The sequence below is a fragment of the Micromys minutus genome, assembly GCF_963924665.1.
Source record: "Micromys minutus genome assembly, chromosome: 19".
In the NCBI taxonomy this organism is placed as follows: Eukaryota; Metazoa; Chordata; class Mammalia; order Rodentia; family Muridae; genus Micromys; species Micromys minutus.
In genome coordinates, this window is record NC_137954.1 from 24,736,820 (window position 1) to 24,756,598 (window position 19,779).

At 40.3% G+C, this 19,779-nt stretch overlaps 1 protein-coding gene across 1 annotated transcript; it reads left to right on the forward strand.

Annotated features, from left to right (window-relative positions):
* The first annotated feature begins 132 nt into the window (after nt 1-132).
* CNOT9 (CCR4-NOT transcription complex subunit 9) lies at nt 133-18,821 on the forward strand. Its single transcript, XM_080933058.1, has 8 exons — nt 133-486; nt 5,260-5,439; nt 6,750-6,865; nt 10,535-10,644; nt 11,328-11,437; nt 14,851-14,949; nt 15,462-15,553; nt 16,725-18,821. The coding sequence occupies exons 1-8, from the start codon at nt 463-465 to the stop codon at nt 16,891-16,893; spliced, it is 900 nt and encodes a 299-aa protein (XP_080789184.1). The 5' UTR covers nt 133-462; the 3' UTR covers nt 16,894-18,821.
* Nucleotides 18,822-19,779: the final 958 nt, after the last annotated feature.

Here is a 19,779-nt window from a genome sequence, read left to right on the forward strand (position 1 = left end):
CTGTAATACACATGCGCACTCTCCACTTTACCAACTTTGGCCCTCCCATCATTTTCCTCTCGCTCAACCTGACTGAGCATGCGCAATTCTTGTTCTTCCTAGGCTGCTGGCCTTTTCCCGCCCTTCTCTGGCTTTAGGAGGAAAGTCAGAGTTCACGTTTCTCAGGGGATATACCTGTGATGCCGGGAGGATACGAGGAACATTAGTTTGCAGACATCATTTTGCTTCTGAACCTGAAGGTTCAAAGAACATATTTTGGGACTGTTTGCTAGGCCGAGGTCCAGGAGGCGGGAAAGGGCTGTGTGGGCGGAGGGTCGGAGGTGAGAGGTCAAAGGGCTGCGAAGGGGGAGGAGCGAGCCGGAGGCGGATGGCGGCTCTTCATCTTCAGCTGCAGAGCCGCTAGAGCTGGGACGCGGGTCCCGCGCGTCCGGCGGAACAAGAAGAGCGGCGGCTGTTCCCAACATGCACAGCCTGGCAACGGCAGCGGTGAGTGGTTGCGCCCGGATGTCCGTCTCAGCCTGTTTTCTAGCTCCCAGATCCGGACCCCGGGTCCAGCTGTTTCTGCCCCTAGTCTCAAGGTCCGGGAGTCTTTACACTCTGACCGTGGCGGAGCCGTACCCCGCTGTTCCCTCCCGACCCCTCTCCTGGCCGGGCGCGCGGCCTTTCGCGTTCTTTTCCGGCGCCGAGGCCTAGTCCCGCGCCCCGCGCTGCCTCAGCAGGCCATTCATTGATTCCTTTGCGCTCGGCGTCAGTTTCTGAACGCCGGTTGTGTGCTGGGCATCGGCGGAGATGAGGATAATTCCACGGCCATTCGCTGTGGTCCCGTGATCCCGCCTAGGCACATCTCCGTGGTTAGAAAATTTAGTTTCTAGCTCAGGCCATTTACTTTGCGTGAGGCAAGCCAAAGAATATCTGACTTAAGGTTTTCTGCGTTTAGAGCCTTCCGCGCGCATCTCGATTTATCTTCTAACCAGAAAAGCGAAAGTCATACAATGACTTTCGGTTAATTTAGAGAAAGTACTCTCCTTGGCCTACAAGCCCTGTATGATGTGTCTTAGTCATGGGCTTGGTTTTGTCACTTGCTCACTAAGCTTCAACCAAAAAGTATACGAACTTTTCTGTTGCATAGTCTCTACCTGGAACGTATTTCTTAGGACTCTGCCTCCCATACATGCACACAAGTCTACCTCAGAGTGACTTTCCAACCATATTCATAGCAGCTTGTAACCCCAACATTTTCTCTTATAGAGCGCTGATTCCAGTGCTCAATTACTGGGTTTTTAAATTTTTGCTTGTGGGTTGTCTGTCTTCTGGAAGTCAGGGGCAGGTATTTGTTGAGTCCTGTTTACTTGTTTTCCCCACCGCTGGGACGGTTCCTACTACCAGGTAAGGATTCAAATACTGCTGACCTGAATGGCTACTCTCACAGCCATACCGGAAGCAGCATAATTTAAGAACACTTGACCGGTTTCACTTTGTTTCACCAAGGGGAATTGCTATCAGGGAAATAATGTATGGGATTACATTATGAGATAACATGACAAAAGGACCAAATAAAACATGAAAATCTACCTTAGCTTTAAGGATAAAATGAAATATTTGGGACAGTAGTGTGTTGGAGGCAGAAGCAAGTGCATTTCTGTGAATTTTGAGGCCTGCCTGATCTATATGGTAGCATAGTGATATCCTGACCAAAAAGAAAAAAAAACATTCTCCAGAGAGTGGTGGCAGCACATCTGTAAAATCAGCTCAGGCAGACAGATCACAAGTTCAAGACCAGCCTGGCAGTTTTATTAAATCTTAGAAAACACTTTTTAAAAGATGGTTGGAGATGTTCATTATAGCAGAATATTTGATCTAGCATGTGTGACACCCTGGGTTCAGTCTCCAGAAACTCCTTCCAAAAGAGAACAATCTGATTGGCATGATGTCATGCTTTTAATCCCAGCACACAGGGATGCAGAGGCAAGGCAGATCTCTGCATTCAAGGGTAGCCTGCTCTACGGAACATTTTATCCCAGCCAGAGTTAGACCTAGTCTCAGAAGGGGAAAAAAAGCAAGCAGCCCAGCTAAGTGTAACTGGCATTGCTTCAGGAACCAGTGCGATGGCTCAGTGGGTAAAAATCAGTGTTGCCAAGCCTGATGACCTGAGTTAAATCCTCAGAACTCACCATACACACAAGCTAATAGACATAAAAAATAATTTAAAGAACATACTGCTTCATGAAGTTGATTTCCTCTTTTCAGAGTAAGGTTACAGACAGAAGAATCACTAGGGTTTGCTAACTACCAGCCTAGCACCAGGTTAAGTGAGAAATCTGTCTCTGTACACTTAAGCCCTGCATATGTATATACTACACCTGCACTTGTACTGTGTAAATAAGTAGCATGTTAATGACAGGTGCATTGATTGACAATTGAGTTAGAAAGGATGACACAATATGCACTGGAACAGAGCCCTGCTTTAATCGTAGTCTGAGTATTGAGGATGGTAATTAATAGTCTAAATTTCTCAGATGATTTTAAGATGGGGTATGAATTAATAGTTGAACTCACTGCAAATCCAACTGTTAAACCTATAATGTAACAATAGTAAAGTTTTGCTATAGTTGTTAGAAATAATTTCAACATGAAGGGAGGATGTTTGATTTCAATCACATAGACTAGGTGGGTTTTAGATAAATTGAGCTCTGCCATACATTCACTATGTTTAATTAACGTGTTAATCTTTTATCAGCCTGTTTCTTAGGATAAAGTGAATGAACCATACCTCCTAACTAATTACTAGAAAGCACAGCCTCATCTGCAGCAGCAGAAAATATCTAGTTGTCTAGACCAGATTTTGGCTTTACTGAACAAGGCCCTGGAGAGCTTTTTTGGAGATAATAGAAGTAACCTATATCATAATTGTGATGGTCACTGAGATATGTAAGTTCATCAAAATTCAGTGAAATGTGACTTTAAAACGGGTGTGCTGTTATTGTATGTAAATTCTACTTATATAAAGTTGATGTTTCTTACAACAGAACTAAATAATTTCTAAGATTTTTTTAAACTGAAGCTAGTAGTTAATATAATAGCTCCCCTTTAACCATGACAGAATTGAATAATTTACTATAGGTCATGAAACTATAGATAGCCAAGCTGGATTTTGGTTTGGGGAGGGGGGAAACTGGATTTTGGGGGCAGTGTTCAGTTTATTTACTTATTTCGGTTTCAGGGTTCAGGGTCTCTTCTATGTAGCCCTGGCTGTCCTGGAGCTTGCTATGTAGGCCAAGCTGGCCTTGAACTTGGAAGAGTCTAACTACCTCTGCCTCCTAAGTGATGGGATTAAAGGCGCTCACACCACCACGCCTGCCTTAAACTGGGTCTTAAGCTGATTTAGGCTCCCAGTTCAGGATGTGTTCATTTATGGTGGTATTTATAGTTTTTTAAAAATAATTTTAAACTTTTAAAAATAATTAATTTTTATATTATGTACTTAGTGTTTTGACTTCATGTATGTCTATGTGTTGGATCTCCTGGAATAGGAGTTAAAGTTATGAGCTGCCATGTGGGTGCTGGGAATTGAGCCCATGTCCTCTGGAAGAGCTCTTAACCACTCTAAAAACAATTCCAACTTTCACATGAAAATGAATATTAAGTGCATTGTACTCTTATTTAACTAGAGAATTTCTCCTAACAATGGCATTCTTGATACTAGACTTTCTTTTAGAATCTGTTGAACTAAACATGATGTTTGAAACTTGTATGTATTCTATGCCTAAGACAAAATGCATTATTAAAAGTCATCCTCAGGCTTTGTGGGTGGGTAAAACACCTGTAACTAAGAAGAACAAACATTTTTATAGCAGATCTGATTTCCAGGCAGATAATAAACAACATTAGCAAAGAGGATAAGAATCTGAACTCTTGCTGGATGACCTGTATAAAGGTTTTTGTTTTGATAGTTTTATCTGTAGGTAGTCTGGAATTTGCTGCATAGACTAGCAATCTCAAATATGCAACAATCTATCTGCCTCTGCCTCCAGAGTATTGAAATCATAGGCATGAGCCTTTTTGTCATTTAAATTTTAAATAACTTCTCTATCCTCATAACTTCTTCATCTATGGAATGAAGATGTGGGGTCTAAAGAGATGATTAGTTACTAAGAATTTATACTGACTGGGGACTGAAGTTTGAGACCTGTCATTCACAATGGAAGGCTCAAAAATCCCAGGTCTAAGGGATGCCTTTATCTAGCCTCTGGGTACCCACATGCATGCATGTGCTATACACATATACAGGTCACACATAAATAAAATAAGATAAATTCTTTTTTAATAATGAGGATATGCCCCCCTTCTTCTATTACATTATCACCAGCTTTTTGTTTTCCAACTCCTTCACTACCTAAGCTTGACTCTCCTGGATCTTTATAGATTGACCTTGAATTCAGAGATCTGCACGCTTATCTTGGGATTAAAGCTGTCTATCACCTTGCCTGGATCTAAATTTAGCTGGGTAGGGTTTTGCCCCCAAAGTCTCACTCCCTTAATTTGTTATCCCCTTGAACACAGGATTTAGCTCTTTCGCTTCCTGGTACCCCTTTAATACTCAAATCATATTTTATATTTTTCCTTTCTAAGCTTACTATGCTTTTTCAAAATGTTCTTCCTGAGACTTCATTTGTTAAACCAATTAATCTGAGTCTCTTCATTTTAGCCTCAGGCAGACTCTTTAGACCAGGGCAAAAAGTAGTCACATTTTTCACCAAAAACCAACTGAAACAATCGTTATATCACATACTGAAGTTCTTCTCTAAATCCTCTTGGGCCAGGTCAGCACAGTTCAAATTACTTCCATCAACAAAGTCTTTCATATTCCTACTTTAATGGCCTGTTAAGCCCCATTTAAAGTATTTTACTGCTTTCCAAATCCACATTCTTTCAAACATAATATTTCATTATAAAGATGTACCTACCATACTATACTTACACCATCTCTTATTGATAGCTATTTGTTAGTTTTTTGACTTAAAACATTACAGAAGTAAGCATCCTAGTATATTTTTCAGGACAGCCCAAATACACCTATAACATAGCCTCCTAAACATTGGGCTCAATAACTTGGCAAACAGGTCGAATTATTTTGCATCAAATATATGTGTTTAACAAAGCTCCTATAATTTACAAATATACATGTTTATAAAGCACTACTGCAGGAGATTTGGTTTACTTGTACTAAGTTGACATTTGTTTTCCTGTTTTCCCCTAAAGCCTGTGCCTACTGCACTGGCCCAAGTGGACAGAGAGAAGATCTATCAATGGATCAATGAACTGTCCAGTCCTGAGACAAGGGAAAATGCTTTGCTGGAACTGAGCAAAAAGCGAGAGTCTGTCCCTGACCTTGCGCCCATGCTATGGCATTCATTTGGTACTATTGCAGCACTTTTACAGGTGGGTACGTGTCCACAAGTAGGAATTCAGTAGTACTGTTTGTCACTTGTGGATTTTTCTTTTCCTGTGCTCAAATGAATATTGAAGACTTGAGAATGGTTGTTTAAACCATTACATTAACGTTTGTAAGACTTCATTTTTAAGAAGTCAGAGAGGTATTTGTTAAATGAATATTTAGGGGTTCTACCTAGGAGGTTGAATTTAGTTGATCTGAGAGGCAGGCCTTAAAAATCTGTGTTTAACGGTTATATCTAAGAGCTGCATTGAAAAACAGCTTTTAGAAATGGGGGGGGGGATAGATCTGTTATAGCTGTGAAGAATATAGAAATAGAATGAAGACCATGCATCTAGTAAGGTGGTTCATTGGATGAATGCACTTGCTGCCAAGCCTGACAACTTGAGTTTAATCTCTGGGTACAAAGAGAGATCTAAATCCTGCAGGTTGTCCTCTGACCTACACAAGTGCTGTGATGTCTGTACACACCACAAAAACAAATTAATAAAACCAAGAATAAATAGTTTCTCCCCAAATTACTAATAATCTTTCAAATCTGTTTGCTAAATTCATGTTATTCCTAACACGTGTAGCCAAGAATCTATTAGTGTTTGAAAGGATTTGCAGCTAAAATAAGCAGAACTATATTCAACATGGGTCTCGTTATAAAGTAGAATACAACTTCTTAAAGTTAGAAAAATAAAGGTCCCTAAATTAGTTATAGGGTCTGGAGAGGGCTCAATGCAATGGTGAGAACACTGGCTACTCTTCAGAAGTCCTGCACCTACATTGTAGCTTACAACCAGATGTGTGTAACTTGTTCCCGGGAATCTGACACCCTTTTTCTGGTTTCGTCACTGTATACATGTGATGCACAGACACACATGCAGGCAAAACACCAACACATATGAAATACAGTAAAATAAAGACTAGCTGCAAATGTAGGGGGAAGTATGGGAGACACAGTATTCCTAGAGGCACATAGGAAAAAGTCTTGCCTACTTAGCTTTGTACACCTGTATTGAAAGAATAATTCAGGGCTGGAGATATGATGGCTCAGCGGTTAAGAGCACTGACTGCTCTTCCAGAGGTCCAGAGTTCAGTTCCCAGCAACCACATGGTGGCTCACAACCACCTGTAATGGGATCCAATGCCCTTTTCTGGTTTGTCTGAAGACAGCTACAATGTACTCACATACATGAAATAAATACATCTAAAAAAAATTTCAATTCTTTCAGGAATTAAAGTTACTGTGCTGTGACACTGGTAATTAATTGGTTATTAATTGCTGTCTGGGCTTCTTTGCATTTTTCAGGAAATTGTAAATATTTATCCATCTATCAACCCTCCAACCTTGACAGCACACCAGTCTAACAGAGTTTGCAATGCTCTAGCACTGCTACAGTGTGTGGCCTCACACCCGGAGACCAGGTAAATGTTTTTGTGTTGGTGAATTAATGGGGGTAGGTGAGTATTTTATAGGAACTTAAATACCTTTGCTGAGTGATCAGAGAAAGGAGATGCAATATAGTGTACAGATATGAGTCTTCAGAACTCATATTTTTACTTATTCATGGCAATGACTTTTTTACAGTTTTTGGTGTGTGAATATTTTTAATATACTTTCTGTATGTCTCTTGGCTTTTTTTTTTTTTGCTTGTAGTGTTTTATCGGTTGGTTTTGGAGTTGGTGGGTATATGTGGGTTGCTTGTTTTGTTTTTTTTTTTTTTTTTTTTTTTTTTTTCTCTTTTTGAGACAAAATGTTTTTGTTTTCATAGCTGAGACGAGTCTTAAACTTTCTTTTCATTTGGATTTTTTAGTTTTGTTTTTTTCATTTGGAGGTTGGGGGAGGTTGCTTGTTTGAAACAGGGTTCTCTGTAGCCCTGGTTGTTACTTATCTCATCCTGTAGACCGGCTGGCTTTGAACTCAGAAATCCACCTGCCGGTTGCTGCCACCTCACACCAGGTTTGGCCTTAAATTGTTAATCCTTCCAGCTCTGTCTCCCGGATGCTGGGATTATAGGTGTGTACGCACCTTTTTCTTGTTTTCTGTAACTGTTCGCATACCCATTTCTACATTGTTGATAGCTGTTTTTAGTTTCTGGTTACATGACATGATTTAAAATGAAGCCAAAATCAATTCCATACCATACATACAACACAGGAACAGTTTGCTAATTTAGTGATTTGTTCTGTTGTAAGATGATTTTACTTAACTACCTTAAAGAATATTTTCTGTCATTGATTCAATCCCAAATAGAAAATCAGAGCTTTAAGCCTTTCATGGTTGTTCATACCTATAATTCCAGTGCTCAGGAGGCTAAGACAGGAGGCTTGCTAAAGAATGAGGCCCTGTTCCAAAACAAAAACTAAATTAATTATTTTTATCTTTACTTAAATCAGAGTCATCTTACAGCAGCAAAGTTTTAAAGAACAATGGTTATATCACAGGAAAGATAATATATGATAGGCACATGGTTACTTCTCTTTTCTAAATCATGGTAGGCATTGGACCACAAGTGTTACACAATACATGTCATATAATAGGAACTCAGTAAATATTTTTAAGCACTTTTTGTCACAAAATTCAGATTTGATCTCTAAAGCTTTTTTGTTTGTTTATTTGAGACAAAGTCTCACTTTGTAGCTCTGGCTGTCTAGAGACTCTAGCTGGTCTCAAACTCACTAATATCCACCAGAGCTGGGATTAAAGGTATGTGCCATTACATCTTGCTTCAGAGTCCTTCTTAGTTTAGCCATTCTTAATTCTAGGCAGCCACTGTAATTTTAATGGGGATTGACATGCAAATTTTTTTTACTATATTGTCATATTTGAAAAAGTAGAGAAAAATCCTGTTTGAGAATCTACTTTGAGGCTAGTGAGATGGATCAACAAGTAATGAAGCTCCCTAAACTTGACAGCCTAAGTTCCATCCCCAGGACTCACTTGGTGGAGGGAGAAATGGGCATGGCTTCATCACTCCCTACCAATACATACACTCATACAAATAGAGATAAACAATCTGCTGTAGCCTTTTTTCCTCTGTGTGAGAATGCTACGGAACATTTATTTGAACAATGGACAACCGCAAAGCTATGTAATCTAGCAAGCAACACGAAAGCAGTTTAAGATTTAAATGCAGCTTACACAGGTCAAACAAAACCTAGGACCACTGCTGCTCTGCCTAACATTCCAGTCCCACCAAGGTCAAATCCAAATAATGGTAGTCCCAAGAGATTTACTGAAATAGATCATTCTGAAATAAAACATTAAAAAAGACAAATCAAAATGCTTCAGTAACCCTATGTCCAACTCAATCAACTAAATGTGTTTTATTTGCTTCTCACTAACAAATATTTACATCATTCATGAAAGCTGTAAATCACCTTCCTTGTCCAGTGATTCAAAAGAAAAACTCCAAAAAGATTGCTAAAGAAAATGTAGAAATTGACATTCCCTAAATTTTTAAAAATTTTAAAAATATGTTTAAGGTTGAAAAATGTTTTTTAAGTTTGTAATTTCTAGTAGAAAATCATTATCTGAATGAACATTCTAATGACAAATCACTGTAAAATGCCTCGGCTGAATTTGATGCAGAGGGTAGGTCAGAGGTACATTCAGCAAGAACTTTGACTTTATGATTGACCTTCAAACTTGGCTGACAATTTACTGATGAAATTCGTAACCTTCTGGTTGATCTGATATTTTGCCATATTTGATGAGTTCTGGGCCACATCCTGGAAAGCCACTATGACCTCTGGATCATTGAGGATCTCCTTCAGTCCAGGCATTCCTGCCATTCCTGGCATGGTCCCTCCCATTCCAGGCAGTCCTCCAGGAAGATTACCAGGCACTCCCTCAGGAAAACCACCTGGAAAAGAGCCGTGCTGAGGTCTGGATTAAATCAAGGTTTATTTCAATAGCTCTGTCACAGTCTCTGATGGCAGCATTTGGCTTTTGTAATATGACAAAGACACTGGCTCTCTTGGCATACAGAATAGCCAAGTGAGGATTTAGCTTGATGGCGTCTGTGAACAAGTCAATGGCTTTCTGGAGCTCACCATTATTTAGTGTGTCAATGGCAGCCTCCCTTTTCTTCGCCTCCTCAGTTCTGCATTTTCATCTCCCATTTCCTGAGGGCATCTATGTTTGGTTTAGTTACACCTTCATTGTCAATTTCTAGATCGCTCTCCTCACTTGATGTTTTCCTCTGTCATCTTGTCTCTTTTTTTCTTCTTTGGTATTTCCTTCTGATATAAAGTCTGAGTATTTAGTTAGTACTGACCTGTCAGAAACTTAAAAAAGCGGCTTAGAAATTTATCTTAGATGGGTGTGGTGGTACAGACTTATAATTCCACCACTGGGAAGGCAGAGGCAGGACGATTAGTGTATTTGGTATGCCTAACAAAAAAGAAAAATGTATGTTTAAGCACAGCAAAGTAGCTGGACATAGTTGGGTATCTTGTCACTTGGGAAGTCAGAAGTTCAAAATCACTATCAGCTACATAGTAAGTTTAAAGCCACTCTCAGCTGTATAAGATCCTGTCTACAAACAAACCACAGCAGATAAACCTGATAGTGATTTCTTTGTTTTGGCATCTTATAAGGTTTTATCTGACTTCGTCTTATGAGATCACTGTTCTATTATAAATTAGGAAAGGAATTGATTGAAATGACCGCTCAGTGTGTGTGTGTACCTACAGACACATGCATGTGTGCTCAAGAACATACACATGCACCCAGCTGCCACTCCTGTCTGGGTGCTTGCAGAACCTGGAAGATCCCCTTTCAAGTATAAAGTACCAAAGGCAGTTGTAAACTATGGGAAATATAATCTTTATGGTATGTCTGAGGGCAAGGAAGTACCCTTCTCAACAATGTCGACGTGTCTGGCTTCTGTAGCTGGATGTTAAGTAGACCTCAACATCTCCCGCTTCTGACAAATGTGTCCTAGGGGACAAAATCATACATTAAGAATGTTGGTCAACTAAAAGCCAGTGAAATTCTTTTCTAAAGATTCCACACCCTGGCAGTCTCCCGTATTGCTTCAGGCTTAGACATCAGCTCTGGGTTCTGACTGTGGTTGTGTTTTCTTTCAGGTCAGCTTTTCTCGCAGCACACATCCCACTCTTTTTGTACCCCTTTTTGCACACAGTCAGCAAAACTCGTCCCTTTGAATATCTTCGGCTCACCAGCCTCGGAGTTATTGGTAAGTTTTTTTGGGTTTTGTTTTGTTTTTCTTGACATGGTCTTATGTATCCCTTGTTAGCCTCAGGCTTACTATATAGCTGAGGATACCCTTGAATTTTTTTATCCTTTAACCTTCACCTCCAAAGTGCAGAGATTACAAGCATATTTCATTTTACTTGCTATGGTTTTTAATGTGGAGCTGGGAATCGAACCCAGGGTTTTGTGCATTTTAGGCAAGCATGCTACCAACTAAACAGCATTGATATCCTAGAGACACATCAAATTATAGAGTATCATGTCTGGCAAGAACTTAATTCAATAAATCTTTTTTTTCTGATTTAAGGGGGTTTTTTTGTTTTTTTTTTTAAGAATAATGTGCCTACATGAATTTCTCTCTGTCTGTGTATGTCTGTCTCTCTCCAACTTTCCCCTAACCCCCTTCTCTCTGTCTTGTAATTCTTTGTAGCCCAGGTTGGCCCTGAATTCAGTATCTTCTTGCCTTAGCCTTCCCAATGCTGGGATTACACTCATGACTCACTACATCTGACTCTTGCTTTTTGTTTAAATGGATATGAAATGGATTCCCTGACACAGAAACTACAGTTTGTATGTCATATTACTCGCTTTCGATGAATAATACAGAGTAAATATAATTAGAAATCCTTTCTTTAAAATAACTTTGCTTGTCTATATTTTCTTTAGGGGCCTTGGTTAAAACAGATGAGCAAGAAGTAATCAACTTTTTATTGACGACAGAAATCATCCCATTGTGTTTGCGCATCATGGAATCTGGAAGTGAGCTTTCTAAAACGGTATGTGCTTTAAGTGAGATTCATCATTGTTTTGGCTCTGGAGCTGCTGCTTTGTGGTCTGGATTAATTTTCAGATTTTTCACCTTGAAAATGTTTGTTTTGTGTGTGTGTGTGTGTGTGTGTGTGTGTGAGAGAGAGAGAGAGAGAGAGAGAGAGAGAGAGAGAGAGAGAGAGAGAGAGAGCGCCTGTGCCTGAGCCATTCCCTCCTTTGGAGATAAAGACAACTTAGGGAGTTAGCGCTCACATTCTGTCTTGTTTCTGTGGGTCTTCTGTGAGCTAGCTGGTCCAAAGGCTTCTGGGCACTTCTGTGTCTGCTTCCCAATAAGAGTGCTGGAATTACAGGTGCATGCCACCACATCTGGCTTTTTATGTGGGGCTCTAAGGGTCAAACAACTTGGGTCAAGGTTTCGATCGCTGTGATAATATGCAATGATTTAAAGTAGCTTGGGGTTGAAAAGGTTTGTTTCATCTTACAGCTTGTAGTCCAAGGAAGTCAGAGCAGAAAGTCAAGGCAAGAACTGATGCAGAAGCCGTAGAGGAGTGCTGCTGCTGGCTTGTTCCACATAACTTACTCAGCCTTCTTAAAGCACCCAAGACCACCAGCCCTCTGCAAACATACAATGCACATAAACTCAATTTCTCTCAAATTTGGAACAATCCTCCTGTCTCAGACTCCTGAGGACTTGTACCACAGTACCAGGCTTGTATTTAACTTTTTTGTGCTACAATTAAAATACTTTATCCATAGTAGGCACATATTAAAATAAAGGTCCTCAGTTAAGACTGTAACAATGTAATAACCTGGAAAATATTTATAAGACATAGGTGTGGGGCTGGAGAGATGGTTCAGTTTTTAACTACTGTTTTTCCAGAGGACGCAAGTTCAATCCCCATCACCCATATGGTGACTAACAACCACCTATAACTCCAGTCCCAGATAATTCAATGCCCCTTCTTTCCTTCTCATCATTATGTACACATGATGTGCAGAGATAGATGAAGGCAAATCACCCACACACATAAAAACAGACAAATCTTTTAAAGTCTGGGGAAAATGGCTTGGTAGTTAAGAACACTTGCTGCATAATCATGGCAACTGGAGTTCAGATTTCAGTTCCTGTGTACCAAGTGTAGCAAGCTACATCCTGTATACACCTGTACCCCAGCTCTGAGCAGATACAGATAAGAATGCTAGGCTTGCTAGCTTCCAGCCTACAGGAAAACACAAACCTCAGGTTTCAGGTAGAGACCCTGCCTGGAAGTAATGGGCAAAAAGTGATAGAGAAGAGTACCTGATACCCTCTGGCCTCTGCACAGACCTGTAACATTACATGCACACATATCGTACAAATACATAAATAAATAAACCTTTGATAAATGCTGATGTCTAAATCTAATTCTAGACCTACTATAAATGCTTTTCCAGGGTGGTAAAGTGTAGTAGGATAGGTGGATTTGGTGATTAACTATGTTTTAATCTGTATGTGCACATATCACAGCACACATGTAAAGGTAGAGGACTTTCTATAGGAGTTGCTTCTCTCCTTTCAGCATGTGGACCTTGGTTATTGAACTTGGGCTTTCAAGAGCAGATGTCCTCACCCATTGATAACATTTCTGTTTTTAAAAGATTGAAAGGTGGTATGGTCCTAGATAATTACATTAAAAAATGTGATCTGATATATGTAATGCTGATAGTTCTAATTGTATTAAGCAAAGAAACCAGCATATAGATTTTTACTGTGACTCCACCTAGATGAAGTTCAAAAACAAGTAAAAGGGCTCGAGTGATGGACCAGCAATAAGACCAATGGCCCTTCCAGAAGACCTGGGTTCAATTTTATCATCTACATACCAACTTAGAGTGATCTGTACCTCCAGTGTAGATCTGACATGCTTTCTCTCTGGCTATCATGGGCACAAGGATGCACATGTACATGCAGACAAAGCACTCGTTTACATTTAACAAAAAGCCAGGCTACCTTATTGGTGGTGCCTTAGATTTTTAATTATTGGTGATTACCTATAAAGGATTAACTGGGAAAAGATAGAAGGCAATACTAGACTTCTGGAATTGTTGCTGGAAATGTTCTGTGGTCTAAGCTGTTATGGCGTACAGATATGGTATACAGACTAAAAGTTCACCAAGTAATAATTTATTAGTGAATATGTTCTTTGATGTGGTTCGTGTTAGTTGCCTATTGCTGTCATGACAAATTGGCAGAATTAAATGATGGCTTAATTTATAAATTTATTCTTAGTTCTAGAAGCCACAAGTGAGTTTCAATAAGCTAAAATTAAGCCAAGTAGAACAGGGCCAGGTTCCTCTAGAGACTATAGAGGGGAGTCCTTAACGTGCCATTTTACTTCTAGAATTACATTCAATGTGTTCTGTTGCTGAAAGTAGTCAAGCATGTTCACATCTCATTCTGTTGTATTCCCTTCTTTGTGGTTAAATTTCCATCTCTCTGCTAAAATGATGTTAGTGATTCTTAGGACCTGAGTAGGTAATCTCTCTAGCTCAAGATCCCTAATCATATCTGCAAAGATCCTTGTACAGCACTCTCAGGGTTTAATGATTAAGATTTAGCTACCTTCAGAGTATATGATTTGTCCCATTATACCTCATATATACAGTGAAGTATATGCAGTGTTATACCTCAGAACAATAACAACAGCTGTTCTTATGGCACCAAAGAAAGGTAATCATTATCCTGATTGTCTGCAATTGTGACTCATGCCTGTAATTCCAGCACTTAGGAGGCTGAGGCATTGCTGTGAGTTTGAAGCTAGCTAGTCATGGTTACAGAGTAAGACCCTGTGTCAAACCTTTTTCCCAAAATAAAGATTGTCTGATTTAAAATAGGAACTTGGGACTGGAGAGATGGCTCAGTGGTTAAGAGCACTGACTGCTCTTCCAGAGGCCCTGAGTTCAAATCCCAGCAACCACATGGTGGCTCACAACCATCTGTAATGAGATCTGATGCCCTCTCGGATGTGTCTGAAGACAGCTACAGTGTACTTATATATAATAAATAAATGAATCTTTTGAAAAAATAAATAAATAAAAAAATAAAATAGGAGCTTGGAGCAGGTAGGGAGTTGGTTGAGCCCCGGTTTCAAACTGGTTTGGTATTCACTGTGTAGCCAAGGCTAACCTCAAATTTTATGCAATCCTCCTGGTAACTATCTAGGGCTTTCATTTTTATATAAAATGAGAATAATGGTATGGACTTTGTAGACTCAGCCACAAGAAAAAAATCCTGATATGGTAATTGTTAATGATGCTTGATAAAGTTGTGTAAAATTCAGGGGACTCTGCTTGCTGTATACTTTGAGTGCTGATCATGCCTAGATATAGGAGTAGTAGTCACTTAAATGACAAGTCTGAACAGCTCTTTGTTTTACTCCAGGTTGCCACATTCATTCTCCAGAAGATCCTCTTAGATGACACTGGTCTGGCTTATATATGTCAGACATATGAGCGTTTTTCCCATGTTGCCATGATCTTGGTGAGTTCTTTCCTTTACTCTCTTTGCAGTCTACTTCAATCACAAAGTTTAGTCCCTTTGTAATTAGCCCAAAATGTAGTCTTCTAACTAGAGATAATTTCTGGCCAGGAACAGTGGTATATACCTGTCATCCTAGTATCTATAAGACAGAGGAAGGCAAAAGGATGACTGTGTGCTTGAAGTAGCAGCCTGGGTTTCTCACCTGATGAGAAACCATTGAGAAACCATGAAGAAGTTGTGTCCTATCCCCAAAATACTAGCTAGAGTGGTAGTATGTGTCTTTAATCCCAGAACTCTGGAGACAGAGGCAAGCAGATCTCCGTGAGCTCAACTCCAGCTTGATCTATATAGCAAGTGCTTGGCTAACCAAGACCACTTAAAGAGATCCTGTCTCAAAAGGAAAAAAAAAATCTTGAGAACTTGATAATAATTCTTAGATGATCAGATCTCTGGTTTCAATTTGAATTATTTTGTGACTTTTTTTCCCCTTTCTTTTGTTTTGGGTAAAACAGGGCAAAATGGTCCTGCAGTTATCCAAAGAGCCATCTGCCCGTCTGCTGAAGCATGTAGTAAGATGTTACCTTCGTCTCTCAGATAATCCCAGGTAAAGATTTAACAGGACTTGCAAGGTTTTGGAGGAATAGTCTCAAGAATGGATTCTAGTATACAGCTCAGATCCTCTGTCTTGAGAATTGGAACGAGTATAAAGTTTGGTTGATCTAAGACAAACTTAAGTTCCTGTTAAAATCTAAAACTTCTGACTTTAAATGAACTAGTTAGATTTTCCTGTTGTGACTATTCTGCCCTGAAATTCTGGAAAGCCCAAGCAATTTCAGGGGAGGCTAGTGTGGTTTGGGCTTTCTATGGCTACAACTAATCAGAGTATACTTTAAAGGTCTTTTGCAAAGTCCTGTGGCCTAGAGGCTTTTTTTAGCTTGCAGTTTTCTGCTTTCTGTAAGCTGTTGAGCTTTACTTTTTCTTGGTTGGTTCAAGAACTCTGCCAGAATTATGCACTTTGTAGTTAGATATAATGCACTTCAGAAATGTTTGACCTTTTCTCCCATCAATCCATAATTTATGATGAAAGCTACATGTTCAGATTCTGCTAAACCACATAGTGGAGTGCTTTCTGAGTTCTTAAGAATCAAGTGGCTTGACTAATGTGAATTGGTCTCTAGCCACTGGGGTTAATTGAGCTCTCAGTATTCTTTGATCATTTTGTCCTGCTTTTCAGTACCATCCAAGTGTGCAATATACTTATTAGAAATTATGCCTGTTTGAGTATCAGAGCTGTAACTGTTCAGAACAGCTCTTTGTGGAGTTGGTATTTGATTATTAAGAGTTTCAAATCTAAAGTTGAAATTTTTCTATAAAGCCATAACTGGTGTTAGTGTAGAATTAAAATTGGCTTATCATACAAATGAGGTCATATCTGCTGTTAGTGTACAACTTTTAAAATAATTTCATTTCTCATAAGCTATGTCTAATGGTATTATGACAGTGTTTTTAATAAATCAGAACAAAGTTTGGAGCGAAGTAAACTATTCATATTATTCCATTTTGCTTTTGCATGAAATTCTGCATTGGGTGTGGTGAAAATATTTGTGGACTACGTAACACCTGCTTTAAGGAATTCTAATAGTTTCATGGTAAAACTTGATAGCCATAGATTCCTAGGAAGTTGTATATTTGTATCTAATAAAGGGGGTCTTCCCAGCCCCCAAATGTGGGCTTATTTGTTGTCTTTCTGGTTGGTTTGTTTGTTTCTGATGTAGGGCACGTGAAGCACTCAGACAGTGCCTTCCTGACCAACTGAAGGACACAACCTTTGCCCAGGTGCTAAAAGATGACACCACCACGAAACGCTGGCTTGCACAACTGGTGAAGAACCTGCAAGAGGGCCAGGTCACCGATCCCCGGGGAATTCCCCTACCCCCTCAGTGATCCTCACTGTTCCCTCTCACTGCTGCCCTACATTGGGGAAGTGAGGTTGGAACCTAAGAGGAAAACAGCTCAGGTTTTATTGCTGACTGGGAATAGGCAACCTCAGTGCTGAACTGTACTGGAGAAAAGGGGCAAGGTACCCCACTGAGGTGTGTGGGCTGACTGGAGGTCCTGGATCCCCCTGCTGCTCCCAGGAATTGGGCTCCTGACAGCAGTCTGCTACCACAGCCCCAGGAGGGTGTCAACACCAGCAAATGCTGTATTTGCAGCATGCCCAAGATGACCCTGCTCCTGAATCTCTGCCTGAATTTCTCCACTGGTAGAAAGAGGAGACATGATAATAGCAGCAACACTCTAGGCATAGAGAGCACCTGGGACCAAGCCATGTGGCTTTTTTTTTTTTTTTTTTAAACTTTGCCTTCCTGGACGACTCTTAATTCTCTCTCATACAGTATTTGTTTACTTTGGATTTTTGTTTTTAATCTCAAAAGAGAGAGATGTGTTTAATGGACAGAAAAAAAAGCTGTAGTTTTCAGCAAAACATTGTCAGTTGGCACTGTTTACAAGTCTGTTAGCTGCATAAGCTCAATAAAAAGTTGGTCTGGGCATTACATCCCCTTTGGCCGACCGATAGCTGCATCAGGCTGTTGGATGGAATGGGAGGCTAGGGAAGAGGAAAGCCAAAGGCCAAGCAGGAACTCTGCCTGTTTCCCTCCGCTCCTGTTTCTTCCCACCCAAGCCTGGCTGCCGTGAGGACTTTGGTTCTAGCTTAATCTGCTAGCCTACCCAAATCTCAGCGCTTTCTCCTTTTTTACCGCTTAGACTTAAAGCAAGTGTCTTAATTTACCTGACCTTCTTTAAAGGAGAAATGTATTAGGACAGGAGGGATGACAGTTCTTCAGATTCGGATCTTCCAAGATAATTTCCAGGTGTCTTCTCAAACGGAGCAAGCACCTGGATCCCAATGGCTACTTGACCCAGTTCTTCTAGTATGAGTTTCAGGAGCGCCATCTCTCCTCGTGATTATACTTGAAGCAGTATTAGCTGAATGAGTTTCTTCAGATTTAAAATGAATAGCTGGACTCTGCTGGTTCAGTCTCCTTTCCCATTTAACACACTTATTTGGTCTATGGAAACTACAGGGTTGCCAGTGAAATGTTTTTTACTTGTTGTAAGTGTCAGAGTTCCCCTTCCATCTTCATGGGCTTGACTGTAAACTCTTTCTTTCTGCAGTCCTTCCATTGTCAGCCTGTCTTCTCCTCATTCCAAAGATGGGATTATTAATCCAACTCTAGAGAGAGTCCAAATCTTGAGCCTGTGTCTCACGCACTTGAAGATGTCTTTATTAAGTTTGAAGAGGTTATAAAGGGACAGATGCTCGTAGAAACCTTTGCAGAGGCAGTTGTGCCAACCCAAGGGCTCTTAAAGCCGACTTTCACAAAGGGAGCCGGCCTTGTTTGTTAGCTTTCTGTCTTTAGAGCCAAGAAAGTAGTAATTAAGTAGCCTAGATTTAGGGAGGGTAGAATAAGCATTTATTCCCCTGCCTTCCAAATTGAAGAGGAGACTCTGGCCTCAAGCCTGAAGAAGCAAAGTCTCAGCAAAGAACAGCATTACCTTGGTAAATGTCTTGACTCACTCTGCAGCTTGTAATCTGAAAAGTTCACTAGGGTACCCTGATTTTTGAAATCTGCCTTTCTACTGAGCTTAAGTCTCTCATTCCCCTTCACTGGTGGGAGCAGCTGAGGCTTGGGGCCTTGTTCCTGGGACATTCTCTCCATCTTTGGGTGCATTGGCCATGTTACTGTGCCAGTAGTGTCTTAATTCATGTCCCTTTTATTCTCAGCTGGCCTTGGACCTATATAGGAATTGAATGGGGAGGGGTGCAGTGGGTCTTACTTCCTGTGGTTGGTCCTGGTGTTGTATGTACTATAAAGAGACCCCTCCCCTTATTTTGTGTTTTCCATCCCTCACCCTCAACAGGATTAAAATAAAACATGCTCTGTTTTTTTTTTTTTTTTTTTTTTTTTTTTTTTTTTAAATTGGAGAGTTTATTCCGTCAGCATGGAAATATCTAGGCACTTTAATCTGGTGATCATTGTGAGACCTGTCTCTACCCTGTCTGCTTACACACACAGACTGCCCTGCTAAGAGGACAATGATGGTTCCTTTGTAGATAGATTTTTAGACAGCCAGAACGCTGCAGCAGATCATGAGAGCTCTGGGTGTCTAGGATAGTGGCCCTTACCTGATAAAGTATTTCTTGCCCAGGCCAAACCTCACTCCTGGCTTCTGTGCCTGTGAGTAGGAGAGATTTCTATAAGTAAAGTAGTGCTTACATTTATTGTGAACTTTAAATGTTAGAGAACATTTTCACAGTTGATTTTATTATGCCTGGCTTGGTAGGACACAATGAGCCCATTTTCAGCTTCCTTGAAGGATCTTAGAAAGCATATACTGCTCTCATGGTGCGACAGGGCAAGGAGAGACATCTGCAGGCATCAGAGAGGACTTTGTCCATCTCCTTGCTAATGCTGCTGCTCAAAAGTCAGGGAAAGGAAGACAAAACTGTTAAGAACCATGGAGGGACTGGGAATGTGTCTCACTGGGTAAAGAGCTTGCTTGCCATGGAAGCATGTAGAGACCTGAGTTCAAATTCCCTATTACCTAAACAAACAAAGGGCTATGGGTATGCCAGCACACCTGTAACCTGGCACAGAGGGACACAGACAAAGGAAAATAAAGGGGCTTGTGGCCAATCAATCTAGCTAAAGCAGTAGTCTTGGATTCAGTGAGGCCCTTTCTCAAAAATATAGTGATAGAAGCCAGGGATGGTTTGTGAACTCAGAAGGCAGAGCCAGGTAAATCTCCATGGGTTTAAGCTCATTT

Coding starts and splice junctions, on each gene's coding strand:
- CNOT9 (XM_080933058.1), top strand. CDS start 463: ATGCACAGCCTGGCAACGGCAGCG. Junction 5,440..6,749: donor CTATTGCAGCACTTTTACAG/GTGGGTACGTGT, acceptor TGCATTTTTCAG/GAAATTGTAAATATTTATCC. Junction 15,554..16,724: donor CGTCTCTCAGATAATCCCAG/GTAAAGATTTAA, acceptor TTTCTGATGTAG/GGCACGTGAAGCACTCAGAC.